This window comes from Adiantum capillus-veneris, chromosome 5 (genome assembly GCF_014529385.1).
Source record: "Adiantum capillus-veneris isolate H3 chromosome 5, ASM1452938v2, whole genome shotgun sequence".
NCBI lineage: Eukaryota > Viridiplantae > Streptophyta > Polypodiopsida > Polypodiales > Pteridaceae > Adiantum > Adiantum capillus-veneris.
The window spans coordinates 58,789,626-58,815,713 of record NC_140935.1 but is presented as its reverse complement, the minus strand read 5'-3'; the positions used below and the strand labels follow the sequence as shown (position 1 = coordinate 58,815,713).

Genomic DNA, 26,088 nt, shown 5'->3' with positions numbered 1-26,088 from the left:
AAAGTCAACAGCATCGAATGCAAGCCAGTCGATCACCACACACACACACACATGCATAGAATCGGGGGAGCACAGCGCTGGCAGCATTGAATCGGGGCAGAGCCGGCAAAGCTTGAGAGCCTGTGAGTAGGCCGAATGCAAGGCAATCGGGCAACCGAAACCAAGCAGAGGCCCGTGAGCTTGCAAGGAGAGCACACACACACTCACAAGCGCTCATCAGAGCTTGTCAGCAGTCAACAGTTTCGACAAAGCCAGGCTTTTAAATTTTTCGAAAGTGAGTTTTTGTTTTTAACTCTTTACTACACACCATTGTGTGTGCAAGGGCTCACTCCCATGGAGCCCCCGTCAAAGGCCCCCCGACTCTCCGACCCCCCTCTCCTATCACCCCCAAATCCCGACTCTTGAGCTGTGAGAGATAGACAGCAGTGAGAGAGAGTGAGCTAGAGAGCTAGCCAGTTGTGAGAGAGAGAGAGCGAGTGAGAGCTATGAGAGAGTGCCAACATGAGAGAGTGAGAGCTTGAGATAGAGAGCGAGCGAGCGAGAGAGAGGTAGAGAGCGAGCGTTTTTTGGCATGCGCTCACGCGCACACACACTGAAGTGTGCAGGTGTGGGCGAGTAAGCCCGGCATCTACCCGACTTCGTCGATTTTCTCGGAGATTTTTCTCTTTGAGTCCTTCTCGGCTTCAATTTTTCGGCGACCCGGCATCGGTTTCGACACCGATTTCAGCATTTTCTCAGCGTCTCGATGTTTTTCCTCTGTGACTCGGCATCGACCTTTGAGCGTTTACGGCTTAGCGCATCGGTTTCGACACCGATTTACAGCTATTCGGCTAGCCACTCCCGTCCGACGGCGGGAGACGACATCCACATCGGCCATTAGAGCTGTTTCGACACCAACTCTCGCGTTTTGGCATCGGCTCAACATTACTCCCATTACAGGCAGATTTTCGACATCCGACCAGACACCGGTTTCACGTGGACGACATTTTCCCGCTATCGACAATTGTACTTGCCACACGCACGGGTGAGGTGCCTCTACCATAGAGGAGTGACACAACATCGGCACCGAGCACACCGATCACGCTCTACGGCACCGTTTTTCGCTGCGGCTATTCGATTAGCGCATTTCCGCTCGGCGGCGAAAATCGGCACATAGCAACACCAACACGCAGGTTACAGGTTACAGGTGGCTTTTCCGTCGGTTTACACACAGATTCTCCAGGTCTCCATACATAGCGCTTTCACAGGCGATTTGGCAGTCATTTCGACAGCAGATTCTCTGCGAACAGATGCGTTGACAGATGCATTTTTGTGTGAGCACACCTATGCTACTGAGCTCTTTTGAGAGCAGATACCCCCGCAGGAATCACTTGTACTGCATGCAGCAGTTCTTGGCGCCTGTTTGAGTGCGGTTCACTCATGTACATTGAGTTACGGACACTGCCCACTATACTACGTGTGGAGCCATTTTGTGGCTAGTTTGGCAATTTTTCCCTGCCGTTTCTGAGACTCGGACCGGAAGAGCCTTTTCTGAGACTGTAGCTAGTCCATTTGTGTCTGCATTAGCCTTTGGAGGGTCGATAGCGTGAGGTTTTCTTTGAGTTGGACGTGCTTGCCCCACTTTCGGTACCCTCGCCATAGGAAATGTATCTAGACGGTTTCATATGCTTTTGACGCCGAGTTGGCGATCACATTGGCAGTGAAAGTATCAGTTTTTTTATGCCCAGTTAGTGCAGTTGGCACATTTATGCGTATTTTGAGTTAAGTTTTGACTCCTCATACAAAGGAGACTTTCATTATTGGCACCTTTTGACCCTATCGGTTGAGATTTTACTCCCGATACAAAGGTTACTCTACCCAAATTTCTGCAGCTTCTTACCATAGTTCGGCACCTCTCAAACCCTCTTGTCAGCGATGGCTTCTTCTTCAAGAGTATTTCATTCACGAGTTCGATGGTAGCAACTTCACCATGTGAAAAGAGCGCATGAAAGATGTTTTGACAAACAAAGGCCTATCAGAACCGTTGAAAGAGCGTGCAAAGGATGATGACTATACACAAGCTCAATGGGAGCTTTTGGATGCGAGAGCCATGGCTATGATACGTCTACATCTAGCCGAGTCAGTGTTCTTCACTATCATAGGGAAGACAACAACCAAGGAACTTTGGGATAGCTTATGTTCAGCATGGGAGAGCAAAGGTGCATCCAACAAGGTTTTTCTCATGAAAAAGCTTATGAAGCTCAGCATGAAAGAAGGTAGCACAGTTTCTGGTCACTTAAATGAGTTCAACTCCTTGTTCAGTCAGTTGACATCTCAGGGCTTTAAGGAGTTAGACGACAAACTCAAGTGTATATTCTTGTTATGCTCTCTACCCAATTCATGGGACATCTTTTGCACAACCATTAGCAATTCGGCTCCGAATGGCAAGTTAGTGTTCAATGAGGTCACAAATGCGTTGCTCACTGAAGAAATTCGACGTAAATCTCTTGACGGTACTAGCCATGGAGATGCATATATGGCTGGCAGTTCAATGAAGACAAGAGGCCGTGACAAGGTTGTGGCATAGCCGGCTAGGGCATATTAGCCAAAAGGGAATGAAAACACTTCAGCATTTTGGCTACTTACCTCTGTTAGATTACATGGACTTTCCATTGTGTGAGCATTGTCTATTCGGCAAACATACTAGCTTGACATCTTTGCCGTTGAACAAGAAACTAGGCGAACCCCTAGACTTAGTGCACAGTGATTTGTGTGGTCCAATGCCACATAAAACATTGGAGGGACAAACTACTTTCTCACGTTCATAGATGATTCTACCAGAAAGGGGTGTGTGTATCTCCTTAAGCGTAAGGAAGATGTCTTTTCTACATTCCAGAAACTCCTCGTCATGGTTGAGAACCAATCAGGAAAAAAGCTCAAAGCTTTTCGCATGGACAATGGTGGAGAATACGTCTCCACAACATTCAAGGATTTTTGCAATCGAAGAGGCACCCGTCGGTAGTTTACTGCTCCATAAATACCTGCACAAAATGGAATAGCTGAAAGAATGAATCGCACAATTCAAGAGCGAGTTTCCTCTATGATTTCTATGGCGAAGTTTACTCCAGAGTTTTGAGGAGAAGCTATTCTGACAGCAATGCACATCATCAATAGGTCACCTAGTTCTCCTTTGAATTTCAAAATTCCAGAGGAATTATGGACTGGAAAACGCAAAGCTATGAGCATTTAGGTGTATTTGGATGTGACGCATATGCACATGTGCCCAAAGAACTTTGTCGCAAGTTAGATCCCAAGTCACACAAATGCATTTTTATAGGCTATGGTGCAAATGGAGAGATGGGCCATCGTCTCTGGCACCCAGAATCCTGCAAAGTCATTCGTAGCTCACACGTGATTTTCAATGAATCGAAAATGCACAAGAAGCCCATTAAAGAAGTTGAGTACAGACGCGTTCGTTTTGAGGATGTAGCCTCTGAACCAACTCAGTTCAGTAGTGTTGCACCTAATCCTCAAGTGCAAGATACTACTATTGCTCCGGAGAGAGCAGATTCCAGCAGTCAGGCACTAAGACGCTCTGTAAGAGTATCACGTGCGCCCGAGCGGTTTGAGCAGGGTATACACCACATTTTGGTCACTGACGTTGGAGAGCCAACTAGCTACAAAGAAGCTATACAAATGGACGATAGCGTTAAGTGAGAGCAGGCTATGCAATCAAAATACAATTCGATTGTAGCTAGTGAGACATGGGATTTGGTTGAATTACCAAAAGGCAAAAATGCTTTACCTTGCAAGTGGGTATACAAGAAGAAGTATACAGCGGAAGAGTAGAAGGCTCGTCTAGTTGCCAAGGATTTCAAGTAGCAAAAAGGTGTGGATTTCAATGAGATTTTCTCTCTAGTAGTCAAGATGACTACACTTCGCATTGTGCTTGGCTTGGTTGCTATCCAGAACATGGAACTTGTCCAAATGGACGTGAACACAACATTTCTTCACAGGGATCTAGATGAAGATGTCTACATGAAATAACCAGAGGGTTTAGTATGTGAAACCCAAAAGCCAACAAGGGCGGAATTGGTTTGTAGACTCAAAAAGGCACTCAATGGCCTCAAGCAAGGTTCAAGGCAGTGGTATCAAAAATTTGACAAATTCATGCAATCTCAGGGTTACACAAGAAGTCAAGAGGATCACTGCTTATACACAAAGAGGTTGAACGATGGTTCTTTAATCATCTTGATCTTGTATGTAGATGATATGCTTATCGCAAGAAAATCAATTGATGAGATCAATCAGTTGGAAAAGATGCTAAGCACTCAGTTTCCATGAAAGATTTGAGAAATGCCAATCACTTTCTTGGTATGCGCATCAAGAGAGACAGGCAACGTGGAATTCTTGAATTATCTCAAGAAAAGTATATCCACAAAGTCTTGCAACGTTTTAGTATGTAGGGGTTTAAGTCACTGAGTACCCCAATGCAAGCATACTCCAAACTTAGCAAGGAAGATTCTCCCAAGACAGTTGTTGCTGAGAAAGGGCAAATGGCGAAAGTGCCATATTCTTCGACAGGGCAGTTTGATGTACGCTATGGTAGCCACAAGACCAGACATAGCACATGCAGTGGGAGTGGTTAGTAGGTACATGGCAAACCCTGGCAAGAAGCATTGGGAAGCAGTGAAGAAAATCCTTAGATACTTGAAGGATACAGCTAGCAAGTCTTTACGCTTCGGAAACAGCGATGCCTCTATTGTAGGTTACACAAATGCGGATTATGCGGGTTGTGTGGATCGTAGAAGATCCACATCTGGCTATGTGTTCATGTTTGCTGGAGCAGCTATCTCTTGGAGATCGTGTCTCCAAGACTGCACGTCTTCATCTATCACTGAGGCAGAATATCTTGCTGCGTCTGACGCAAGCAAGGAAGCCAACCATATGGTTAGCTCGTCTAGTGGGAGATTTGGGCATTCACGAGGTTCCAGTACTGCATTGTGATAGTCAAAGTGCCATTGCTTTGGCAAAGAATCCGGTGTTTCACTCAAAGTCAAAACACATAGAGGTCAGGTACCATGTCATACGAGATGCATTGGCTGGCAAGCGCATCGAGCTTGTCAAGGTTCACACTGACGACAACCCCGCAGATGCTCTCACGAAGAGCCTAGCCTCGTAGCGATTTACACATTGCATAGAGCTTATGGGTGTAGGATGAAGCCTAGGCAATGCTTCATTAACTTTGTATAGACTAACTATATTGATGCCACTATTGGCCACCATGACCTTCAAGTGGGAGGTTGTTGGGATGTATGCCAGGTGGCCGTGGGAAACGACCCTTACTCTTATTTTTCCCTAATCAATGTAGAGAGAGAAAGTGAGAGAGTTGACTCTTTCTCACTTTCCTCTCCACTAACCCAACTCCCTGCCTGTGCTTTATCCCCTTCCCCAATTCTCTTCTCCTCTCTCTTGCATGCATTCCTCACACACACACTCCGCCTAGCCAACCCCCACACAGATGTTTACAGGATGAAGAGCACACTAGATATGGGGGATATCTGACAGATTTGGAGACTGCACATGCACTGGCCATCTTGAATGGCCTCCAGAAATTTCCAGCCTCGAGTGGATTCACTTGTTTTCCTCATAGACATGAGGCAAGCACAGTGGATTATGTTTTGGCTCAACCCAGTTTCATACCCTCTATTCAGGACATTACATCGGACCCATGCCTATTGAGGTAGCAGCAGATCAAGCCCTCCTTACGTTTATTGTCTCATTCCAGTTCAACACAGCTCGACTGGTTCAGACATCTACACACACTCGATACACTTTTACTTCGGAGACTGCTTCTGTCTACATAGATGGTATCTATAGACGCTTATGTACAGAGGATCGAGGGAGACCTATAGGAGAGCTCACATATATATTGGCAGAGACACTATAGGATGCAGCAATCGAGGCATATCCACACACTCAGTCTGGGCAACGACGAAGCTCTCGAAGCATACCCCAGAATAGCTGGTATGACGAGGAGTGCAGAGAGACTAGACCCCGACTTCAGAGGGAGGTAGTTCTAGGAGTCATTACTCACACATAGACACGGATTGCTTCCCGGTGTTTGGTACGTCGGAAGAAGAGAGCGTTTCTAGCTCGACTAGAGCAAGATTTATATAAGTTGTTTTTGAGCCAGGATTCAGGTTAGGCATGGCGACTCTTCCATGTGCACTCTCCCCCACCAGTCATCACTTCTACGGAGGTATGGGGTCAGTATGCATCATCTCTCTACACAGTCTCGGGGCAGGTACCTCTGCCAGACCCGCCAGAGTAATGCTTGTTAGATTCTTCATCTCCAAATGCTTCGCACCCTGTCTACAGGCTTCACACACATCACGTGCACTGGCCCTTGGTCGTGGGTTGGCCACCCGTACACTTGCTCGAAAGGGATCTTCAGGCACATTTAGGGTTTTGCTCAGCACTTTGCTAGGCAAGACCTATTCTGAGTCCTTTTCGATTTTTTCCTCATTTATGGGTTTTGTGCATTGTCATTGGGGCTCCTGGTCTGCCCTGCCTACTCCCTATTCTCCTATATATAGGAGGGGGGGATGCACTCTCCCATATATATCTTGTCTTGTACACATCAATTTCTGCCATCTGGAGTTATTGGGACTTGCCAGCCTTTTCCATCTGTCTCTTGTGTGTCCATCGCCATTCTCTCTCTCTCTCTCTCTCTCTCTCTCTCTCTCTCTCTCTCTCTCTCTCTCTCTCTCTCTCTCTCTCTCTCTCTTCCACTGCTCACTCTGACAATGCCCACACACGTCTTTCTTTACCGCCGAGATGGTAAAGAAAGCCATTAACATGATAAAACTAGGAGAGCATATGATCTCGATGGCTTGGTAGCAGAGCATTTTATACATGCCAAAGATCTGCTTGCAAAGCTTCTAACAATGATGTTCAACCGTGCCATGTGCGAGGGCCTACCTGATACTTGGATTTTGTCTACTATCGTATCTTCAAGTCAGGGGACCCCATGGAGCCTGGAATTACCGCACTATCATGATTGGACACACATTGGCACAGTTGTACGCACGGATTTCAGAAGAGGTTTCTCTACTCTTGATCATATTCTAACGCGCAGAGCCATTATTGAGGAGGGGAGATCACGTGGGAGACGGCTCTATTGTTGCTTTGTGGATTTTTGCAAAGCTTTTGATACAGCGCCCAGAGCTAGATTGATGCGCAGGCTGCAAAAGATGGGGGTACCCAAAGAGTTGATTTGGGGGATCATGGCTCTATACAAGTCAGTAGTGGGGCATGTACGCACTCCAGAGGGGATTCTGATTTGGTTCACTCCACTATTGGGGTGAAACAAGGCTGCCTGCTATCTCCTACTTTATTTGGCATGTATGTGGATGAGGTTGCTAACTACATTGAGAGGGATGGTGATAGAGGAGCACAGTTGATAGGGACATGGATCCCACTATTGTTAAATGATGATGATATTGTGTTGATTTATGGATCCCCGGAGGGGATCCAGCGTCATTTAGATGCTTTGTACACATTTGCCCAGGATAGTGGATTGTCTGTTAACCTGGGATAAATCAAGGTTATGGTGTTTAACACCACACCACAATGGGTCAGGAGGTCAGCACCCACTTTTACATATGGCAAAGAGACGGTGGAGTATACAGATGCATACACCTATTTTGGTGTCACGTGACACATCCAACCCTATGTGTCCGTGGACAAGCTACAGCAGGATCAAGGTTCGGTCAGTCCAGTCAGTCTAGATTAGAAGTGATCTAGCACTTTTGTGAGTCTAATCGTAGACTGTGCATGCCCAGTCACTTAGTGTAGATGCATATCCTCTGGTTGCACACAGCATAATCATAAGCATTCCCATCAGAATCCTTCAAGTGAATTTTCCAGTGCATTTAGCCTATTTTCCCCCTCCAAGCAAGAACTTCCCCTAGCGTTTTGCGTCAGCCTCGCCACAGAAGCAAGCAGCATCCACTAGCGTTTTCACTCAGCATCATAGCCTGACGTTTTTGCATCAGCAGATCCTCACCGCAGTCAAGCCTAAGCCTGGCCTTTTTACATCTAGACACCATCGCCACAGAACCCAATAGCTAGCGTTTTGAGAACTTCAGCACCTAGCGTTTTGGGCAGCTTTCAGCAGGGCGTTCTCAGCATTGGAACACCTGCAGATTCAGCCCCTAAAGAGTAGCAGATTCAGCCCGGTAAGAACCTCAGTTTTCAGCCCTAAACCTGCAGATTTTCAGCGTCAAAGACCCACAGAAACAACCCCCAAAATCAGCGTTTTTGGACTAGTCGCAAATTTCAACCCATAGAGTTTTTGGACAGCAGTAGAAAGATTGCAGATTTCAGCCCTTAGGTTGGTGTCGCCATCCCCGTCGTCATAGCCTAGACTTGCATCAGTCACATGCATTCAGTTTGTACCAGTTTGTGCAATCATTAGTAGATCACTCTCGCCGATGAGAGTGGGGCCTTCGGAGGAGGGTTTTACAACAGTCTTTGGTGTCGTATCTCTCTTCTCTCTCTCTCTCAGTTTCATTCACTTGCACGCACAATGTCCATTCACTTTGTTTGTGATCATAGCATTCTCTCATTAAGAACGGAAGGCTCTACCTTCCATAAGAACAAAAGGAACCTTGAGCACAATTCGGAGCACTCATCTTGAGCAAAGCGCAAACATTCATTCCGCTGCACCTAACACTTGGGGTAGCCTTCAGTGGACCGGTGTTTTCATTGAGGAGAGAGAGCAGCAAAGACTAGATTGATGAGAGCTTATGCAGCCTTGGGAGGATTGGAGAAGATGTGTTCGCAGGTTCAATTTCAGTTACCTCGAACAAAGTTGTGGCTTTTTGACACTCTAGTGGCTTCAGCTATGCTTTATGGGGTTCAGATTTGGGGACCCTCGGTGGACCACCATGGAAGATCTGGTAGCATTGATGGATGGAGATGTATAGAGAGGCATCTAGTCTCTATGATCTCTCGGCTGATTCGGGCTAAGGCCTCAGTGCCACATGAGATTATTCAAGCCGAGCTAGCTGCCCCCCCCTCTCTCGTAGTTGAGGCCCTTACTAGTTCACTTTCCTTCATGCATAAATTATGGGACCTCCCAGAGACAGATATTCTCGGCTAGCCCTTGAGTCATCCCAACAGTTAGCGCTACAGGGAGACACAACATGCTGGAATGGGCAGATGGCATCATGGTTTCGGTCACATGGCTTCAACATGGATAGACTGCCCCCATTCCAATACTCCTTGGATGCATCCTCCCTTTCTCTCACACGGATAGAGATCCATTATTAAGTCCAAAGCTCTTGCCATCAACTTAAGTCTAAAAAGACTCCATTATTAAGTCCAAAGCTCCCGAGGTGTGCACCATATCCCACATAGTGGGCTCAACAAAATCGATAATAGATCCCAGTTCCACTTACCCTAATATAATTACCCTAATATAATTAACAACATCAACCATTTATAGGCTACTTAAGGACCTCTCTTCTTAAGCAAGAAAAGAGAAATCAAAAGCTCTGATACCAATGTAATGGAAATGGCCTATGAACTTAGAGAATAGCGGAATTAAGAGAATTAGAGTAAGCAACTTTGAGAGCATAGAGGGTGAACTTAATTGGTAGTAGCAATTTAATCATAGCACTTAATTAACTAGGCATGAGCAATACTTTTGCAAGAGAGAGAGTTTAGAGAATATGACAACAATTGAGGACCGGATTTATGAGGAGCCGGTCCCCCCTCCAAAAGGCATTTGTATTATAGATTCTCTCATTAAGAGAGACTTGATACAATACAATCTGTGTTCCTTGAGACCTCCTTTTGCTTAATAGCAACAATCAATCTTAGCTTGAAAACAATCAAGAACTTGTGAGCATTATCAATCCTTGTGTTCCCTAAATCATTTGGATGCATCAAGATGTGAACTTTTATGCATCAACTTGTGTTTAAAGCAACAATTAATCCACCTTGCAATACAATCAATCTACTTGCATAAAGTAATTAATCTACTTGCAATAAACCGTTAGACTTCTTGAAATAAGCATAACATAAACTTGTGGAAAGCATTGACTATCCCAAGCCTCAGCCCCAAGACCTCAAACACCTTCGAAGGTGGAGAGAGCTAGCAAGGAATGAGGGTAGGGAAGAGGAAGAAGAAGTATTCCATAGGAGAAAGAAATAGTTCCTCACTTATCGTCACTCTTTTTACTTAGCATACATAATAGCATAGTAATGAAGATGGAGAAGATGGCAAGCTTAAGCATTGAAACATAGCTCTTGGTTGGATTTGCATTCCATAGCCAAGAGTGTTGGTGTAGGCTCTCAACTTCTCAAGGAGCTTGGAGAAGGAGATGGAGCTCTTGCACCTTGCATAGCACACCATGAGAGTGCTTGTGAGTGTGTGTGGGTGAGTATACCCCCTAAGCAACCCCCTAGCTTGCTTGGGTCGACCCCCCCTTGTAGCTCATGCTTGAAGCTCATTGGACCCCTCCAGGCCTAGCCAATCACAAGCAGGAGGCATTACAAGCAGTAAGGGTAGCCTTGGGACAAGTGCCCCCCTTTCCCCTTTGAGAGAGAGGACTTGATAAATTCAAACAATTAATTAAATCTCCTAAATTATTATTGGACCCCTTGGGTGGCCAACCAATAGGCTTCAGGCACACCATGAGGGCAACATGAGGAGGAACTTGACAAGTGTCCCTTTCGCTTTCTTTGTACCATGCATGCCTTGTGTGAGTGTGTGGGTGTTCTCTCACACCCCCCCTCATGTAGGGCTCGCCCCCTCCTTGTAGGGATTGAATATTTGACTTTTTGACACCTTAAGCCCCTCATGCATAGGCCCAATTCCCACCACAAGCTTAGCCCTTAATCACTCTAAGCTTGGGCTGGGTTCTCACCTCAAGTACAGCCCTAGCATCTCAAGCATGTCAAGCACCTCAAGCATCTCAATCATCAAGCACCTCAAGCATCTCAAGCACCTCAATAATCAAGCACCTCAAGCACCTTAGTCATCAAGCAGGACAAGCACCTCAAGCTGGGTCGGGTTCCCGCCTCAAGCTCAGCCCTAGCTTACCTAAGGTCAAAGGACTTTTACACACATTATTGGAGGTCTTCAATGAAGATAACCCTAAGGTCTTATGCTCCATTGGTTAGCCTTGCTCTTTGATAGACCATCTCTCATTTGGGCCCCTTTTCTATTGGCCCCGTGTTGAGATAGATCTATAAGCACACCTCAATATCTTAACCCTTGTTCCCGTTTATTCTCCCACATTAAGTGATCAGTTTAATATGAGAAAATCATTTGGGTTGGTTAGATATTAGTTTTTATGACAAGATGAGTGTACATAACATGCAGATTGATAGACTACCTCCGTTTGAGTACAGTCTAGATTGCCCTAAACTCGAGCTTAGTGGATGAGACTTGAACAGGCTCATCATAGCTGACATATTGAGGCAGAAAAAAGAGATGACTTGGATAAAACCTGCTCATTCCCATCGCACAAGGATAGCACGCTACCAAAGCAACATTCTCCAGCTCTCTTCAGATGGCTTCATCACATCCAACCGAGCTATATGGATACTTGAGCAAATCTGCACTTTATCGCACCAGCTGGGGATGGAGTCAAGCAAACGGAAGTAGATAAAGGTAGAGGATAGAGTCTGTCAAATGCGTCAGAGGCTTATGCAATTTCAGGACCAAAGATGCTTTGGGCTCCTCCTCCTAGAAGACCAAAAACATCAGAGTCCGGACAGTCATTTTTCAAAGAGAGGAGATATCATCTTCCAAGCCCACCTTGGCAGAGCACTATTATGGATTTCTTCATAAGCCACGACAGAGTATGAGTGTCATCGCCACTAGTAAAGATACAACATTGGAAGCCCTTGTCATCGAGAGGACGTACTTGTGATAGGGCACTGACCCTCAGTAGAGTGAAACGTCCATGCCTACTAAGGAGAAGATGTCACAAAGTAATGACGTGGCATGGCCTAAAGAACAGAGCCCGGACAAAAGAGGGCCTGAACGTCGCGGGAAGAATCAGAAGAAGTTTCTTACTGAATTTAGCCGAGTGGCCCAAGAGAAGGAAGTTTAAAAACTTGACCTAATAAGTTGTTCCAACTCTAAGACCCCGGTTGAAGGGTCTAAAACTTATAAAAATAAAGTGTGGACCCAAATTTGCGAAGGAAATGCTGACGTGGCCATGTTGTACGGAAGGCCCATGCTTTCCGTTGACTGATGATGTGGCACTGTACAAACGCCCGCGTTTTACGGAAGGTGGCAACAACGCTTGCTATTGGGATTTGGAGCTTTCTGGGGACCATTGCTTTTCATGTAACTGTTTTTAACTAGGCCAAGGGCCTTTATAAGTGTGCCAAGGCCCCCTCTTCTGGCAAAGAGGCCAAATGGATCGAGGAGGAGAACCTAGCAGATACTCCTCCAATACTAGAGATTTACCTTGAAGCTTTTTGTCTAGCACCGACTATTCCAAGAGTTACCAATGAATCAGCAAGTTGAATCTCGTGTAGTGCAGACTGCACAAGAGGGGAGTTACTTTGCTCCTTTGTCACAGGTTACCTCGATAGAATAAAGTCACTGATTTCTTTTGAGATTTCAAGGATACTGATGAGCTAATAGTATTTTGCTGAATGACTTTATGTAAAGTACTTCGAAATGGGAATTCCTAAAATGACTCTCTTACATGTCGCGAGAAGAATCAGAAGTTTTAACCAAAACTTAGCCAAGTGGCCTAAGTGAAGAAAGTTTAAAAACTTAACCTAATAAGTTGTTCAAACTTTTAGACCCCGGCCGAAGGGCCTAAAACTTATAGAAATAAAGTGTGGACCCAAATTTGCGAAGGAAATGCTGATGTGGCAGCGTTGTACGGAAGGCCCTATGGAAAGCCCGTCTTTTTGGCTGACTGCTGACGTGGCACTGTACGGACGCCCGCATTTTACGGAAGCTGGCAACAGCGATTTCTTTTGGGATTTGGAGCTTTTGGGGACCATTGCTTTTCATGTAACTACTTTTAGCTAGGCCAAGGGCCTTTATAAGTGTGCCAGGGCCTCCTCTTTTGGCAGATTTGCTTGGGAGCACTGCAAAGAGAGAGGACCCTCGGACATTGTACTTGTTGGAGCATAATAATAAAGAAATATTGAGAAGGGGCGCCAGTCTTTGGGGCCAGTATTTCTAGGCGCGGAACTTTTGTACACAATACAGCCCACTTTTCTCACCACAAAAGAAAAAAGTGAGTGTGAAACTCCTATTGTTACGCATACTATTGTGTACCAAGCACTTACAAAGTGGACACCTGAGTTGTAGACCGAGGTAGGCACGCTGAGGGCTCCTCTGAGGTGGACGATAAACTAGTCCGTGACTTGGAAGGGACGTCTTTGATGATCCAAAGGAGCTAAGCAATCCATGAGACCAGGTGCAAAAGCCTGGCTAGTGACTAAAAGTTTCATAGATAGAGATGTACTCAACTCAAGTGTTCCAAAAGATGGTGGATTTAAGTCCCCTTGGAATCGCTCAAGAAGGGAACATCACCATTCACACGATGTGTTTGCCTTGCCAGAATTCATGGCCTTGTACATGTGAGGAGCCATGCTCCTTGAGTGACAACCCATCAATAGCGTTATAAGAGAAGATACTACATTGTCCATGCCCAATCATGTGTCAAAAATCCCACAGTGAACGCACAGGAATGTAAGTGTGTACTCAACAAACAGCACATACCTAGGTAGCTCAATTCAATGAGTAACATTTTCAATAAATATAAATACTTAGATGAATCCAGGATGAGCCCAGATTCACCTTTAGAGGAAAGTGCAAGGTATAGACTCATGGTAGTCATCCACAAGACAATATAACCATCCGCTCCATCATGCATAGTATTGACTAAGTACTACGACATGCCCACTAACGTCATCGGTGCCCAATAGAACTAGGTACTAATGTATGCTCCCACACACAGGGCATACATCTATACAAAGATCTGCGTACTGAGTTTCTGTCATAAATCTACAGATGCAAAGAAATAACACAAAGCAAGGACATAGGGAAGATAATTACTTGAAGCTTGCTCCACGGATAGGTCCGGCACCAAGCACAGCTGGTACTTCTCCGCTCAACAAATTACCATTCAGAAACCTGGTATAAAAAGACTACATCATACTTGAGTAGTGTATGATATGCAAGCTTCTATCTAAGCTAAATTTAAGAAATCACGAGATAAAACAGAAAGTGGCCAAGTTGTAGCAATAGATCCCATTCAAATGAAAAACACAATAATCATACCTTTGGTCCCAAAAACAACCCTAGAAGTCCCTTCACTAAACATAAGCCAAAAGGACCATATATGGCACATTAAAGTAGATGCAGCACAGCAAAAAGCAAGACATTAATGATGAGAGAATAATGACGAGAGAAGTTGAGAATGTCCCCCAATATAATCAAGCAATAATACACGAGGATAGCCAGAAGCAGCATGTGCAATATACTTTGACCACCACTAGCAACTAAAGATATCAAATCAAATTGCACAAACATCGGGTCCTACTCCAAAATGAGCTTATAAAAAATATTATCTGGGTGCAACAATTACTTCGCACACACACATGCTCATTCTCTCCGTGTATTAGTTAAAATGTGACAAAAACTCACACTAATACCTTGTCTTAAAAAACTTACCTTTGCATCAAAACACATTTAATTGAAACAAACCCAGGAATAAAACAAAATCAAAAGAGATTTGCTTCATACATACAGTTTTCGGAGATGAGTGAGACTCCCCAGTGACTCAGGTATAGATCCATTCATCCGATTGAAAGACAAATCTCTGAATGTACAAAAACATTCCAATTTCATCGTTATAACGCTTGTTGGTAAGAATGCATGGACATCTACAGCCACTAGTCAGCACTGTGGAGAATTCAGAGACATCTGTCAAAGCCATATTGTTTTACAGAACAAAAATTCAAAACAAATGAAAACTATTTTAACAAAGGGAAGTAAAAGGCGCATACTTAGTGCCTACTAGAAGTTGCCGCAAAACACATAAAAGGGACGTAATACACTTTGAAAGAATTAATGCATATTCTAATATTAAAAAAACGCTTCTATCAAAATCCTTCACGCAGGCTATAAGCTTTTACAAGCCTTCGCACAGAGTAAATCCAATGTACTTCAGCAGACTCAGTAGCATTTCTGTTTATTAAACAGGCCAGTACACAGGATCACTAGCCATATCCATCCCTGTAAGAGATTACAATTTAACAAGATACAAGAAACTTGATATAGTTGAATTTATAAATCGCTCATACACAACCACATTCCCATGACAATCAAAGACCACATAAATTTCATGCAGATGTCCATCATGCTGCCGCTGATAAATATATACAGTGCTCTAGCATATTAACAGAAAGGAGCAACTTACAGAACTACAAGGTTTGACAATTCCCCAACTCCAGGTGGTATCCCTCCAAAGATGCTATTGCCACTCAGATTCCTGTTTCAGTTGTCACCATAAACAACAGAAATATTCTTATTTAATGAAGAAAAACTTTCTTAATATCCTTGCATGGATGGCGTCTACATAAATTACTCAGTACTTACAAGCTCTGAAGATTTTGCAAATGAGAGATGTCATTGCTAAGGTAACCTTTTATGCCTTGATTGTCAAGATCTCTGCGTAAACAAAAAATAGCAGTCACCAAAATTTCCTGAAGAGATCAAATCAGTCACAGAAGCAAATTCTTGATGGCTCCCCAACAATGATCAACAAAGGCCACTATGGCCCTCAGAAATTAAAAGGCGAGCCATTTCTTCCTACTGACCACAGATCGAGTTTCCACCCATTGTTGAGGCTTATTGAACTCACTGAAAAATTTTAATGAAAGCTGAACAGCTGAAAGTAGATTTAGCCTTATAGAAAATCAGAATAAATCGTGTCTATTTTGTCAAGAATTGACTCCTGTCTCATGAAGAGGGTGTAGCATCATGCACTCCTTAGAGTCGTATGTCTCACACTGTCTGCTCTGTGTCCACCCCTTGAAGTCTCCCATGAGGAAGACCTCTCCGAGGCTAGAATACTCCATGATCCCCTCTGCAAGGCATGTATATGGTGAGAGAGTTCATCCTCTCCTCCCCCTCTTGCTCCATTGGGTCTTGTCCCTTTTCATCCCGTCCCACAATCGCAAACTTTGATCACGAGTGAGTGAAGTAGAAAGAAGCAATGTATATGAAGCTTCCCCCATGAAGCTCTGCTGCTCTAGTCTGATCCACATAAAACAGGCCTCTGCGATGGGATCGTCAGCTCAAAGTGCGTAATATCACCCTCTTCCGCACGAAAGCGGTTCTCTCTCTCTCACTCTGAAATTGTAGGATAAGAGCCCTCTTCTTATTTGTCTTTGCCAGCTCTCCAAGGCTCAAGCTCTTCTAAAGGGGAGATGCTCTTCCTCATGGCCAAGCTTCTTGCAAAGGGTCTTGCCATCTACTTGGGAGTGGAGTCTGTTTTCTCAGGGATGCCTTCAACGTGGATGTTGAGGTGGCTAGCTTGCCTCATCTTCTCTTCTTCCAATGGTGGTGTGCACAATTTGCAATTCCTCTTTTTGTAACTCTTTCTATACCTGTTAGAGATTTGTAGGAAATCTCTTTGGTAGGCTAGGGTCACGTGTCACAGTCCGAGCAAATGGGGCCCCAACCATGCCATTTGTCCTGCCCTATTCTCCGTGATGGTCTCAATCCTGTGTCCCACCCACCCATTTTACTAGCCTCATAGAGGTTTTCCTTTCCATTAAACAGCCAGGTGATGGACATCTTTAAGACCACCTACAGTTATAATTATTCTTTTAGGGGAAAAAAAGGGGTGAAACCTCCTGAATTGGGATACTTACAGACCATCAATGGACCAGCTTCCCGTTTCATAGTCAAATTGGCAATCCACTCCATTCCAAGGATGCTCTTGAGGTACACATGGATCACCGTTCCAACCCAACCTTGGGGGTAATCCAAGTGATGTTTTTAAAGATTGCAAGGCCCATACTGGACAAATCCAGATGCACAGCATAATAAGTACTGTATGTACTTACAAAAGCAGGAAAAGAGAAGTCTTGCAAGAGCTAATTACCTTCTATATCTGTTGTTTTGAACTCAGTTCGTATGACCTGGAAGATTTCAAAACCATTGATAAGGATGCCACCTTGGAGTGGACTGAATTTTAAAGTCAGCACTTTTCCATCGATTGGTAGGAATGCTTTGAGTATAACTCCTGTGTACGGACTTCCAGCCTTGCCAATTATGTCAAACTCACTAAAAATGGGAATTTCATTAACGAGGATGTCAAATATTCTCTGCTCCTTTTCTGTGACTGATGGATCTATCTCTGCAAAGTAAAACCATATAGAATAATTTTGATTTGGTTCAACATCCAGGATGTAAGTTAATGCAGACCCTGCCGAGGTTTGTGATGCTGTTTGGAAAACTGCCTCTGGAACTAAATTTGGTGCATCAGATGCATGCTGTATGCCACGTGTTGTGCTGATTGTTGTAGCTAAGCCCATGTCTAAGTCTTTATCTGTGGCCCAAAACCGATCACCGCCCCATACACTAGCACTATAATCCACCCCAAACTTGGATTCCTTGGAGCCACAGCTGATACGTTGCACGGTCTTCAGAATAATAAACTTCTGTTCGATATCATATGCATCATCTAAGATTTGAAGAACTTCTATAGATAGCACAGAAGGATTGCCATGACCCGTGCTGTGAAAACAGATAGTTGCAGCCTCATCTGTTATGAAGGCTCTGAACTCTGCATAGGAGAGGTCCGGAGTTAAGCTCCACCCTTGCTTGAGAGAATGCACAAGTGTGCCCTCAATAGAAATCTCAAAGAGTGGCTCCTTGTTTGAATTATCAACTTGACCATAAGCAAAAAAGATCCTGATTACATAGTGTCCATTTCGTACTGACATATTATAGCAATTCTCTGGGCCATCGGAAATTTGGAAGTACCTAAGAGTGCTAAGTTCGGCAGCAGTGTATCCACTGCGAACCGATGCATTTGCTGCACTCCCACCTGAGAAAAATTCATCCTTTGACCACATGGCATTTGTACCAGAGGGTAGAATGTTTTGAGATGATCCGCAGCTGATACGGACAGTAAAGGGAGGATCTGCAAAGAAAACATTCAACGTCTTAAACCAATGCTCTTGTTTCAAATTCCCAGCAGTATGCAAACGCAAAGCCAGTGCTTGACAATGGCTATTTGTAAACTCAAATGACTCATTCTGGTATGCAGCACCTTAACACTGGCACAGGCACTAGCCCATGAGCAACCCATTTGACTTATTCATTTAACAACAATCTGATTGCACATCCAACAGATGAGAGATATTGATGAGGTTTGATGATACTATAGATAACTTGCTATTCAGAATAGATCTCGCCCCCGCCATCAAAATAATTGAAAACTCCCCAATATGATTTTTGTCTAGTTCCCAAAAAATATTTGTCGTAAAGCAATGTCTGCATCGCTGGACAATCTCGTAATTTTGTTTACTGCCTATGTTTTTTAGATTAGAGCGAAGTCATTCTGCATTTAAGATGCAGCATTACCAGATTGAGAAGCAAAGATATAAATTTATGCATAGTGCATTTTGGCAGAGCAAGGCACAGCCCTATGAATGTTGTAAACTAGCGTGCTTTAGACAATTAGAAGCTTGCCATGGTTGCAAGATCAAGCTATACAGGAAATGATGGCATTCTGTGAGCAATGCACGAAAGGTTGTCCAAACGGACGGGAATTGGTTTTGAAAGTAGAGAATTAAATTCACAAGGAGTTGCAAGCAAACCTGCCATATTCTGAGAGCTGGCTTGCCTGAATGTGATGAGAAAGAGAGCCGCAAGCAGGAAAGCCCTCCTCATTTTGCCTTGTCGAATGTCACTGAAGCTAGCTCGGCAGCATTGACGAGGCTGAAGGGAGGAGACGGAATGAAATGCAGCCGAAAACGATCATGGGTTCCTTCGAAAAAGATGCTCTCTCTTTCTCACTTCTGTGTCGTGCGCTGGGGCCAGCAAAGGACTCAAGCAAGGCTCACGAAACTTTTTAAATTAAACACGCCAGCCTCAGCGCCCTCTCGTGAATGATTTGTGGAATGACTTGCTTGCTAGTAGGCTCGGTTCCTGCACAATGACGAGATGTAACCTCTACCTGTGTGCTCTCCCATCCATGGTGAGTCACTTTCATCTCATTTGGATAAATGAAAAAGCCCCCTCACTCACCGTTTTCAACCCCAAATACATGTAGGCTGGTGTCACACATGGACCCTAAGATGCCAATTCATCTGCGGAATGATTTTTGTATGGATGGTGATTGTTTATCAACAAGAGTCGCACTTGGGCGAGCATCATGCAATAGTTCAATCCAAAACACTTGACAAAAACTCTTGTAAACGTTGCGTTTAATCATTGGCCAATGACAAAGGGGAAGGAGATGTTGAGCTTGGGGCAACCTCAACATGGTAGGCTATCACGACTGTCACACGCAAATTCGGTACGATGTTGGTTGCTACCAGAACATACCAACCAAGCTCATAGCCTCGACTCAAGTGTGACAAATACCTTACACATAATTGGCATTCAATATAGCTAAGTTAACATGATGCATTTGGATTGTTTATACACACACAAGACATAGCAAGTGATACTACTAACTTGCCTTCTCAAATTTATTGCACCACATTCACACTAGACCCAACTCACAATTAAAGATTCCTAAGTTTGTGCATTTGGTTGAGGGTTTGTGCAAAGCCACCTATCAATTCTCAAGAGTAGTTCTAGAACCAAAGCGATATCAGGTAAATAATTGTAGCAATTTATCACCAATTTCTCTAATTTATGCATCTTGTTATGTTTATCCTTTGTAATTTTCAACATACTATTTTTTCCACGTAAGTATTTTATTTAATTCCCCTAACTACTCGTTATATTGAGCAAGCAATGTAATTATGTGTTGGAGGACAACAAAAGTCAAGTCCAAGTAAAAGGCAACTCCCATTTGAGGTGAGCTCTATTTAAGGAGGATGTGCACAAGTTAGTGTGGGGAAGAGACTCTCCAATTCTGTCATTGTGTTATGTAGAGATGCGTGTATGGCCATTGAGCACATTTAGGACCACTCTAAGTAACACAATTTCGTTTGTTGTGTGCCGGAAGCAATCACTCATCAAAAGTTTCCTATATCACATGCTTTCAAGAGATTATAAATAATGACCTTATATGCATGCTATATGTATCCTATAGTATCTTTATAAACTCACCAACCTCGTCTAATGTATATTCAAAATATGTGTTTCTTGAGTATCTATAATTTTCTTTGGTTAATTTGAGAATGCATTTGAAAATGGCCAGCGGGTTTGTAACCTAGTGGTTAAGGTGGATGTGTGGATGTGTAAGGACCAAGGCTCGATACCTAGCGGCATCTTTCAAATTTCGGTCGTACCTTTTTTTTTTAAAAAAAAAATTGATCGCCCATGGATTTTAAGGGATCCATTCTTTATAGAAAATAGCATGCCACCTATCACTAGAGAGTCTAAGAAAACCCCTTATATTAGATCCCTATTTTAACTTTTTATGGTTCTTTGAACACATATTGTTGCTAAATCTTTTGTGTAGGAAAAATCTCTTTTGAAGTTTTTTAGTACTAGTTCATATATAAATTGTCAATGGAGATGTATATATCAAACTCCTTTCCCTTTCCCCCTTCCCCCTCAAGTAAAACTTATTACCCCCCCCCCCATTCCTACTTATAGTTTAAAATTGAAAATTTTTGGAAGTCTATCCGTAACTTATATGCTTATCTAGCTTTGAAGAATATGCGTCCCCTACACTTATGTAGTACAATATGTTTTCCATCATCAATTCTCCAAGCCAAGAGTTGTGTGCTCTTGTAAAGTATCCCAAACTTGGGCCCACGAGCTCCGATAAGAGATTCTTTCTGGATCTTCTAAAAAAATGTCATCACATGCAATGTTGTAACCAACATTATCAAGTTATATAGTGCTAAGCAAGATCTTTGCATGCCTCACATTCTTTAAAGCAAAAGAAGATGCATTGGGAGACTTCAAATGAACTTTGCTAGCACTAACTACGTCACAAGCATGGTCATTACATAAACGCACGATAGCCACACCAACCAATGGAAAAACATGAACCCATCACAAAATGTGTGATACAAGAGACATGAAAAAAAAAAGCATATCCACAAGTCGTAAAAGTCTTAAAGAGTAGGCCACTCAACTAAATACAACCACATCTGATCAACTTGTAGCCCACACCTACTCCAAAAGAGCCATCAGTTCATGTTGATACCCATATTTCTCATCTATGTGGGTCGAGGAACTGTGGCCCACACCATTCTCCTATAAAAATTTTTGAAATGCATTGAGATTAGTGTTGTATCCCCCACTTCCAACATGAAAATCACCAACAAACTACAATCTAGTCATTGGAGCATCCCTCTATTGGATGTACCCATATATTGGAGAGTGCATGCCCATCCATATTGTCTCCCATGAGCACACCATGACAACATGCCTTTGTGTACCTTGGCATGAGGCATCATCTTTTAACGCAGGGGTGGACTATTGTTTGGTCACTCTGTCATGGCCTTGTGGCACGTCAAGATGAAAAAATTACATCATTGATTCCATTCACACGGAGTTCGAACCAGAGGAGGGCCATCTGATCAGGAGCACTCTCTTGATTTAGATGGTGGCTCGGGACTGCATGAACCAGTGCTGCTTGGAGGCCCGTGACACATGTTGAGAGGGGTGTACAAAGCCCACCTATTTGGATGCAAAGGAGTTGGATACGATGTAGAAGGATGGGGTGGGATCATCACAGCATCCTCCTCCCCCCTCTCTAATGTTGCTACCACGGAATGATGATGCCCTCCCTTGCCTCAAGCTCCTCAACATAGAGGATCATGCACGTAGGAGTGGGTCCCCAAGACAGAGTGCCGAGGGGGTCACGAATGCGGAAGGATGGAAGGAGGTCACAGATATACAGGGACCAAAGGGAATGCAAAATAACAAAGTATGCAACAGCTTGTTGATCTCTCGCCTGTGGTGGACTATTTTTCTTGTCAGATTTCATGTACATTAAATTTGTGTCCAGCCAAACAAAGTAGAGCAAGCAAAATCATTGCTTTCTTGTATATAAAATGGACTAAAATAAGCAATTTTTTTCTTTGACTATTTAAAGAGTATGATTTGTTTGACTCAAACTCACAACTATTTCTATTCTCATCATTTTTCTGAGAATGTGTTTATTTCCTTGCAGTCGCATCATCTCAACGTTAAACAAGTGTATTATGCAAAAAAACATATGAGAATTGATAATGTTTTATTATTATTATTGTAACTATTTTATCCAATTATTGCACTAGTGAAAGGGGTAAAGAGAGACACTAAACCCCCCCACACCCCCCCCCCCCCCCAAAAAAAAAGGAAAAAAATCACACACACATACAGAGCTTGTTATGTCCAATGCATTGTTGGTTGTCTTATGCTTTGAAAAACTTCCATATCTAATGTCTCTCCCTCCACTCTACCTATGCATAAGTTTTTTGTTGCACCTTCTCATTTATACTTGGTGTACTCTTATGGTTTAATAAGAAATTATTAGGAGAGATCGCCAGGACAGTCTCCTTAATCTCTCCCTAGTACACTTAATTCTTATTTTCTATGTATCGCCTTATTGGAGTTTGTTTGCCGTAATGCAAACTCAGTGGAATTTTTCCTAGGCATTGTATTTTCTATCTTTCATGGCGACTTTATCATCAAATATTTGGTTCGTATCATAGAGAAGTAAGCAAGAAAACCTTTATGTTGGAAGAAGAAAATATAAGTTGTCTAGTGTAAATTAGGCAAATGAAGCTAATAAACCTGCAAGGCGTAAACCAAAAGGCATGAGCTACAATCTATATAAAGAAGGTCATATAGATATAGACTTAAATATTATGGTAGGGATGCATGAACACCCGCATTGTTGGAATTAGGGTTGCAGGAGAACACACACAACTTGGAGAAGACGAATGAAGCTCAAGGCACACAATAGAGAGTGTATTACTTAGTGTGCAATGGAAAGATAAGATAGTCCTATTAGGTCTCCCTAATCTCGAAAAAATAAAAATTATTTGGAAACATCTTAAGTGAGTAAGTGAAGGGTGAAGTTTAGGAAATGAAAAGACACATGAAGGTGGAAAGTCAAAAGACCTTTTGTGTCCATATAAAGAGGTGGTCTATTTCCCATTTGTCCATTTGTGTTTCTCTTCTCCTTCATTTTCCCTTTAGCGCTTTCTTCTCTTTAAAGTGTCATTGCTCTCTCTCTCTCTCTCTCTCTCTCTCTCTCTCTCTCTCTCTCTCTCTCTCTCACAAAATGTTGTATCCATCCTTCTCACGTCCAGTCGATACTGTTGCAAATCTACGTGCTTCGTCATTGTGCCCGTTATGGCATGCTATATACTAGTGCAATGTTTCTGTTGTTGTTGAGGGAACCTTTGAATTAGGAATACCTTTTAATTTTTTAAAGCTTTAGAGTGATGGGCGTATATACAATCCACGGGGTTAAAAACCTCCTAGTGAGGGAAAAAAAACCCCGGCTATCCTAAATGTGTTCACACACATCACTATTACATGTATATGGTAACAAATCCCCCTTGGGAGTGATGCGGTGAATGAGAGCTGGCACCTAGAGTAGAGGGAAGTGCCATGCCCTGTCAGGACATCATCAGTCCACAAAGGGGAGTAAGCCCAAAGCTTTGTGAAAAACTTCGAACTTCTCATGAGACAATGCCTTTGTGAAAAGATCTGTAAGATTGTCCCGTGTTGGCACATAAACCAAGTCGATTTGTCCTACTGAGAGCCTCTCCCTGACATACTGGTAATGCACCTCAATGTGCTTTGTGCGAGCATGGAAAAGTGGGTTCCTTGCAACTGCCAATGCGCTTTGACTGTCAGTGTAGATAGTGTTGGCAATGTCTTGTCCAACACCCAAATCAGCCATAAGGCGTCTGAGCCATACACACTCAACCGTAGCTGTGAAGATTGCCCTTTACTCGGCCTCACAATTAGAAGTGGCCCACAGTAGGTTGCTTCTTGCTTAACCATGATATGCATGAGCTACCAAACATGAAACAAAAACCACTTGTGGATACTGTTGGACAGATACGCCGCGACGGACGTCAGCACAGCGAGAACTCACCTAACATATAATGTCAGCTAAGGACAAAGCTCGACCTGCAGGCGCGTGGAAGCAAGAATAAGATGTCAACCTACACTCGACCGACTCCTAACTAATTCCTACAGAGGTCTCTACCAATTGTCCAAGTCACAGCCTTCAAGAGTGCATAAGAGGAAACTTCCTACAACGCTTTCTAGAGCCGAACACCCATCAAACAATCTCGAAACACCATAGAACTTGAAGGAGACCCTACTAACACCAATAGGTCTCTCTCCCTAAGATCTATGAACCAAAATCCCAACCCAAAACACACGGTGCAAAATCACGTAGGATGTCTGGCCGAAATTTGCAGGTCTTCGTTTCCGAAATCTAAAGTGCCTAATGTGTAGTTCTACTCAATGTGAACGTGTGGATATGCTACAATGCAAAATCGGACAACGTATGCTCACCAAATCACCAAATGAAGCTCGTAGAAGGAGCTCGCAAAACCGGACCGTACGCGCGCAATGTAGGTATCGGCGCGTAGCTCTCGTCGGGGGCAACACGTTGCACTTCTCAGCACTCGATTCCAACCACCGGTGCACACATAGCGTCAAGATGAAGCTCACACTCTCTCTCGTACACAGTATGCTCACTCACAGACTTCAAAACTTGTTTTTAAAAATGACAAAAGGTTTTTCATTAAGGTCAAAAAGTGGTATATATACCTTACAATTCTCAAACCCTAAAGTTCCAAAATCAACCAACTACTCCATCTATCTATCAAAACTGGGATATAATCTAGAAACTTCTGTAAGTCCCAATATTTACAAGGTGAAAAATCAGGTTTCCTCAATAAATGAATAATTACAAAATTGATAATCCTCCAAGTAGTTAGTCTCCGTGGGGTTTGTCCAGCTTCTAACACTCCCCCCCTCCTTGCTCATGTCGTCCCTGACATGGCCGCTGGTCCGCTTCTTCATCGTATTGTTTCACGCATCTTGATTAGTGATTCGTATCTTGCATGCAGGTTCATCATTGTTGGGCCGAAAATATTTGTGTTTAGTGTGAAGAATCCTGTGTAGAACGCTTCTTCAAAGGCCTGGAGGTGATAGGATGGTAGAAACATTATCCTTTGATACAGTGCGTGTATCACCTCCTTGGAAGGTTGACCAGACAGATCATAGGCACATCTGTAAGTATCTTGGAAGAAAAAGATGTTGTCTGTCACCTGGCTTGGCTTGAATGTCTCAAATACTGCTAAAAGTGTTTTGCAAATTTTTTTCATCATGATGCACGTAAGGTCAGGTGAGCCGGTGAACAATTTGATGGCGCCCGTTAGGGTTTTCACCATGTATTGGACACTTTTTCTCTCACCTGCCTTCAAGCCCGGCAGCTTAGGGTAATTAAGCCACGTGGGTTGGCTCCTTTGTAAGATCTCCTGGGCTTTCCACGTCTTGATCCTTGGTAGAGGACAAAAGCTGAGGTTGTCTCTGATGTTTTTCGGTGCCTCTACCAAGTGGATTAGGTATTGTGGGTACTTTGTGAGCCACGCCTTCCTCCATTTTGGCTGAGAGTCATCAATTAGCCTGACCCCTTCTGGTTGGGAGGTATCTGCGTTGTAAAGTGGTACGGTTGGCTCTTCTCTTATCCGCTTATTGATGGTGGCTGCTTCATATTTCAACAATAGATATGGGAGAGAGGGTTGAAGCCATTCGCGCCTGAGGTTGCTGGCGTCAATCTTCTGGATGGTCATGGACTTGAAAACCCTCTGCTTCCACTCCAAGGCTTCCTTTGTTGTCTCTCTGATCTCCACCTCTATTGCTTTACGCAACTTTCTTCCTCTTCC

General features: G+C 43.5%; 1 protein-coding gene across 3 annotated transcripts in view; it reads right to left on the bottom strand.

Annotated features, from left to right (window-relative positions):
- RLP4 (receptor like protein 4) overlaps positions 1-19,260 on the bottom strand; it is a 44,317-nt gene extending 25,057 nt beyond the window's left edge. The window contains exons 1-7 of one of the 3 annotated variants that reach the window (XM_086512257.1): positions 18,897-19,260; positions 17,148-18,191; positions 16,915-17,062; positions 15,635-15,706; positions 15,456-15,527; positions 14,784-14,855; positions 14,090-14,167 (exon numbers count right to left, since the gene is read on the bottom strand). In XM_086512257.1, coding sequence (XP_086368383.1) covers positions 14,090-14,167; positions 14,784-14,855; positions 15,456-15,527; positions 15,635-15,706; positions 16,915-17,062; positions 17,148-18,123 — 1,418 coding nt within the window. In that variant the 5' untranslated portion in view covers positions 18,124-18,191; positions 18,897-19,260. Of the gene's footprint in view, positions 1-14,089; positions 14,168-14,783; positions 14,856-15,455; positions 15,528-15,634; positions 15,707-16,914; positions 17,063-17,147; positions 18,192-18,870 lie in introns of all 3 variants that reach the window. The other 2 variants (XM_086512258.1, XM_086512256.1) reach the window with 2 other exon arrangements.
- Between the last annotated feature and the right edge of the window lie 6,828 nt (positions 19,261-26,088).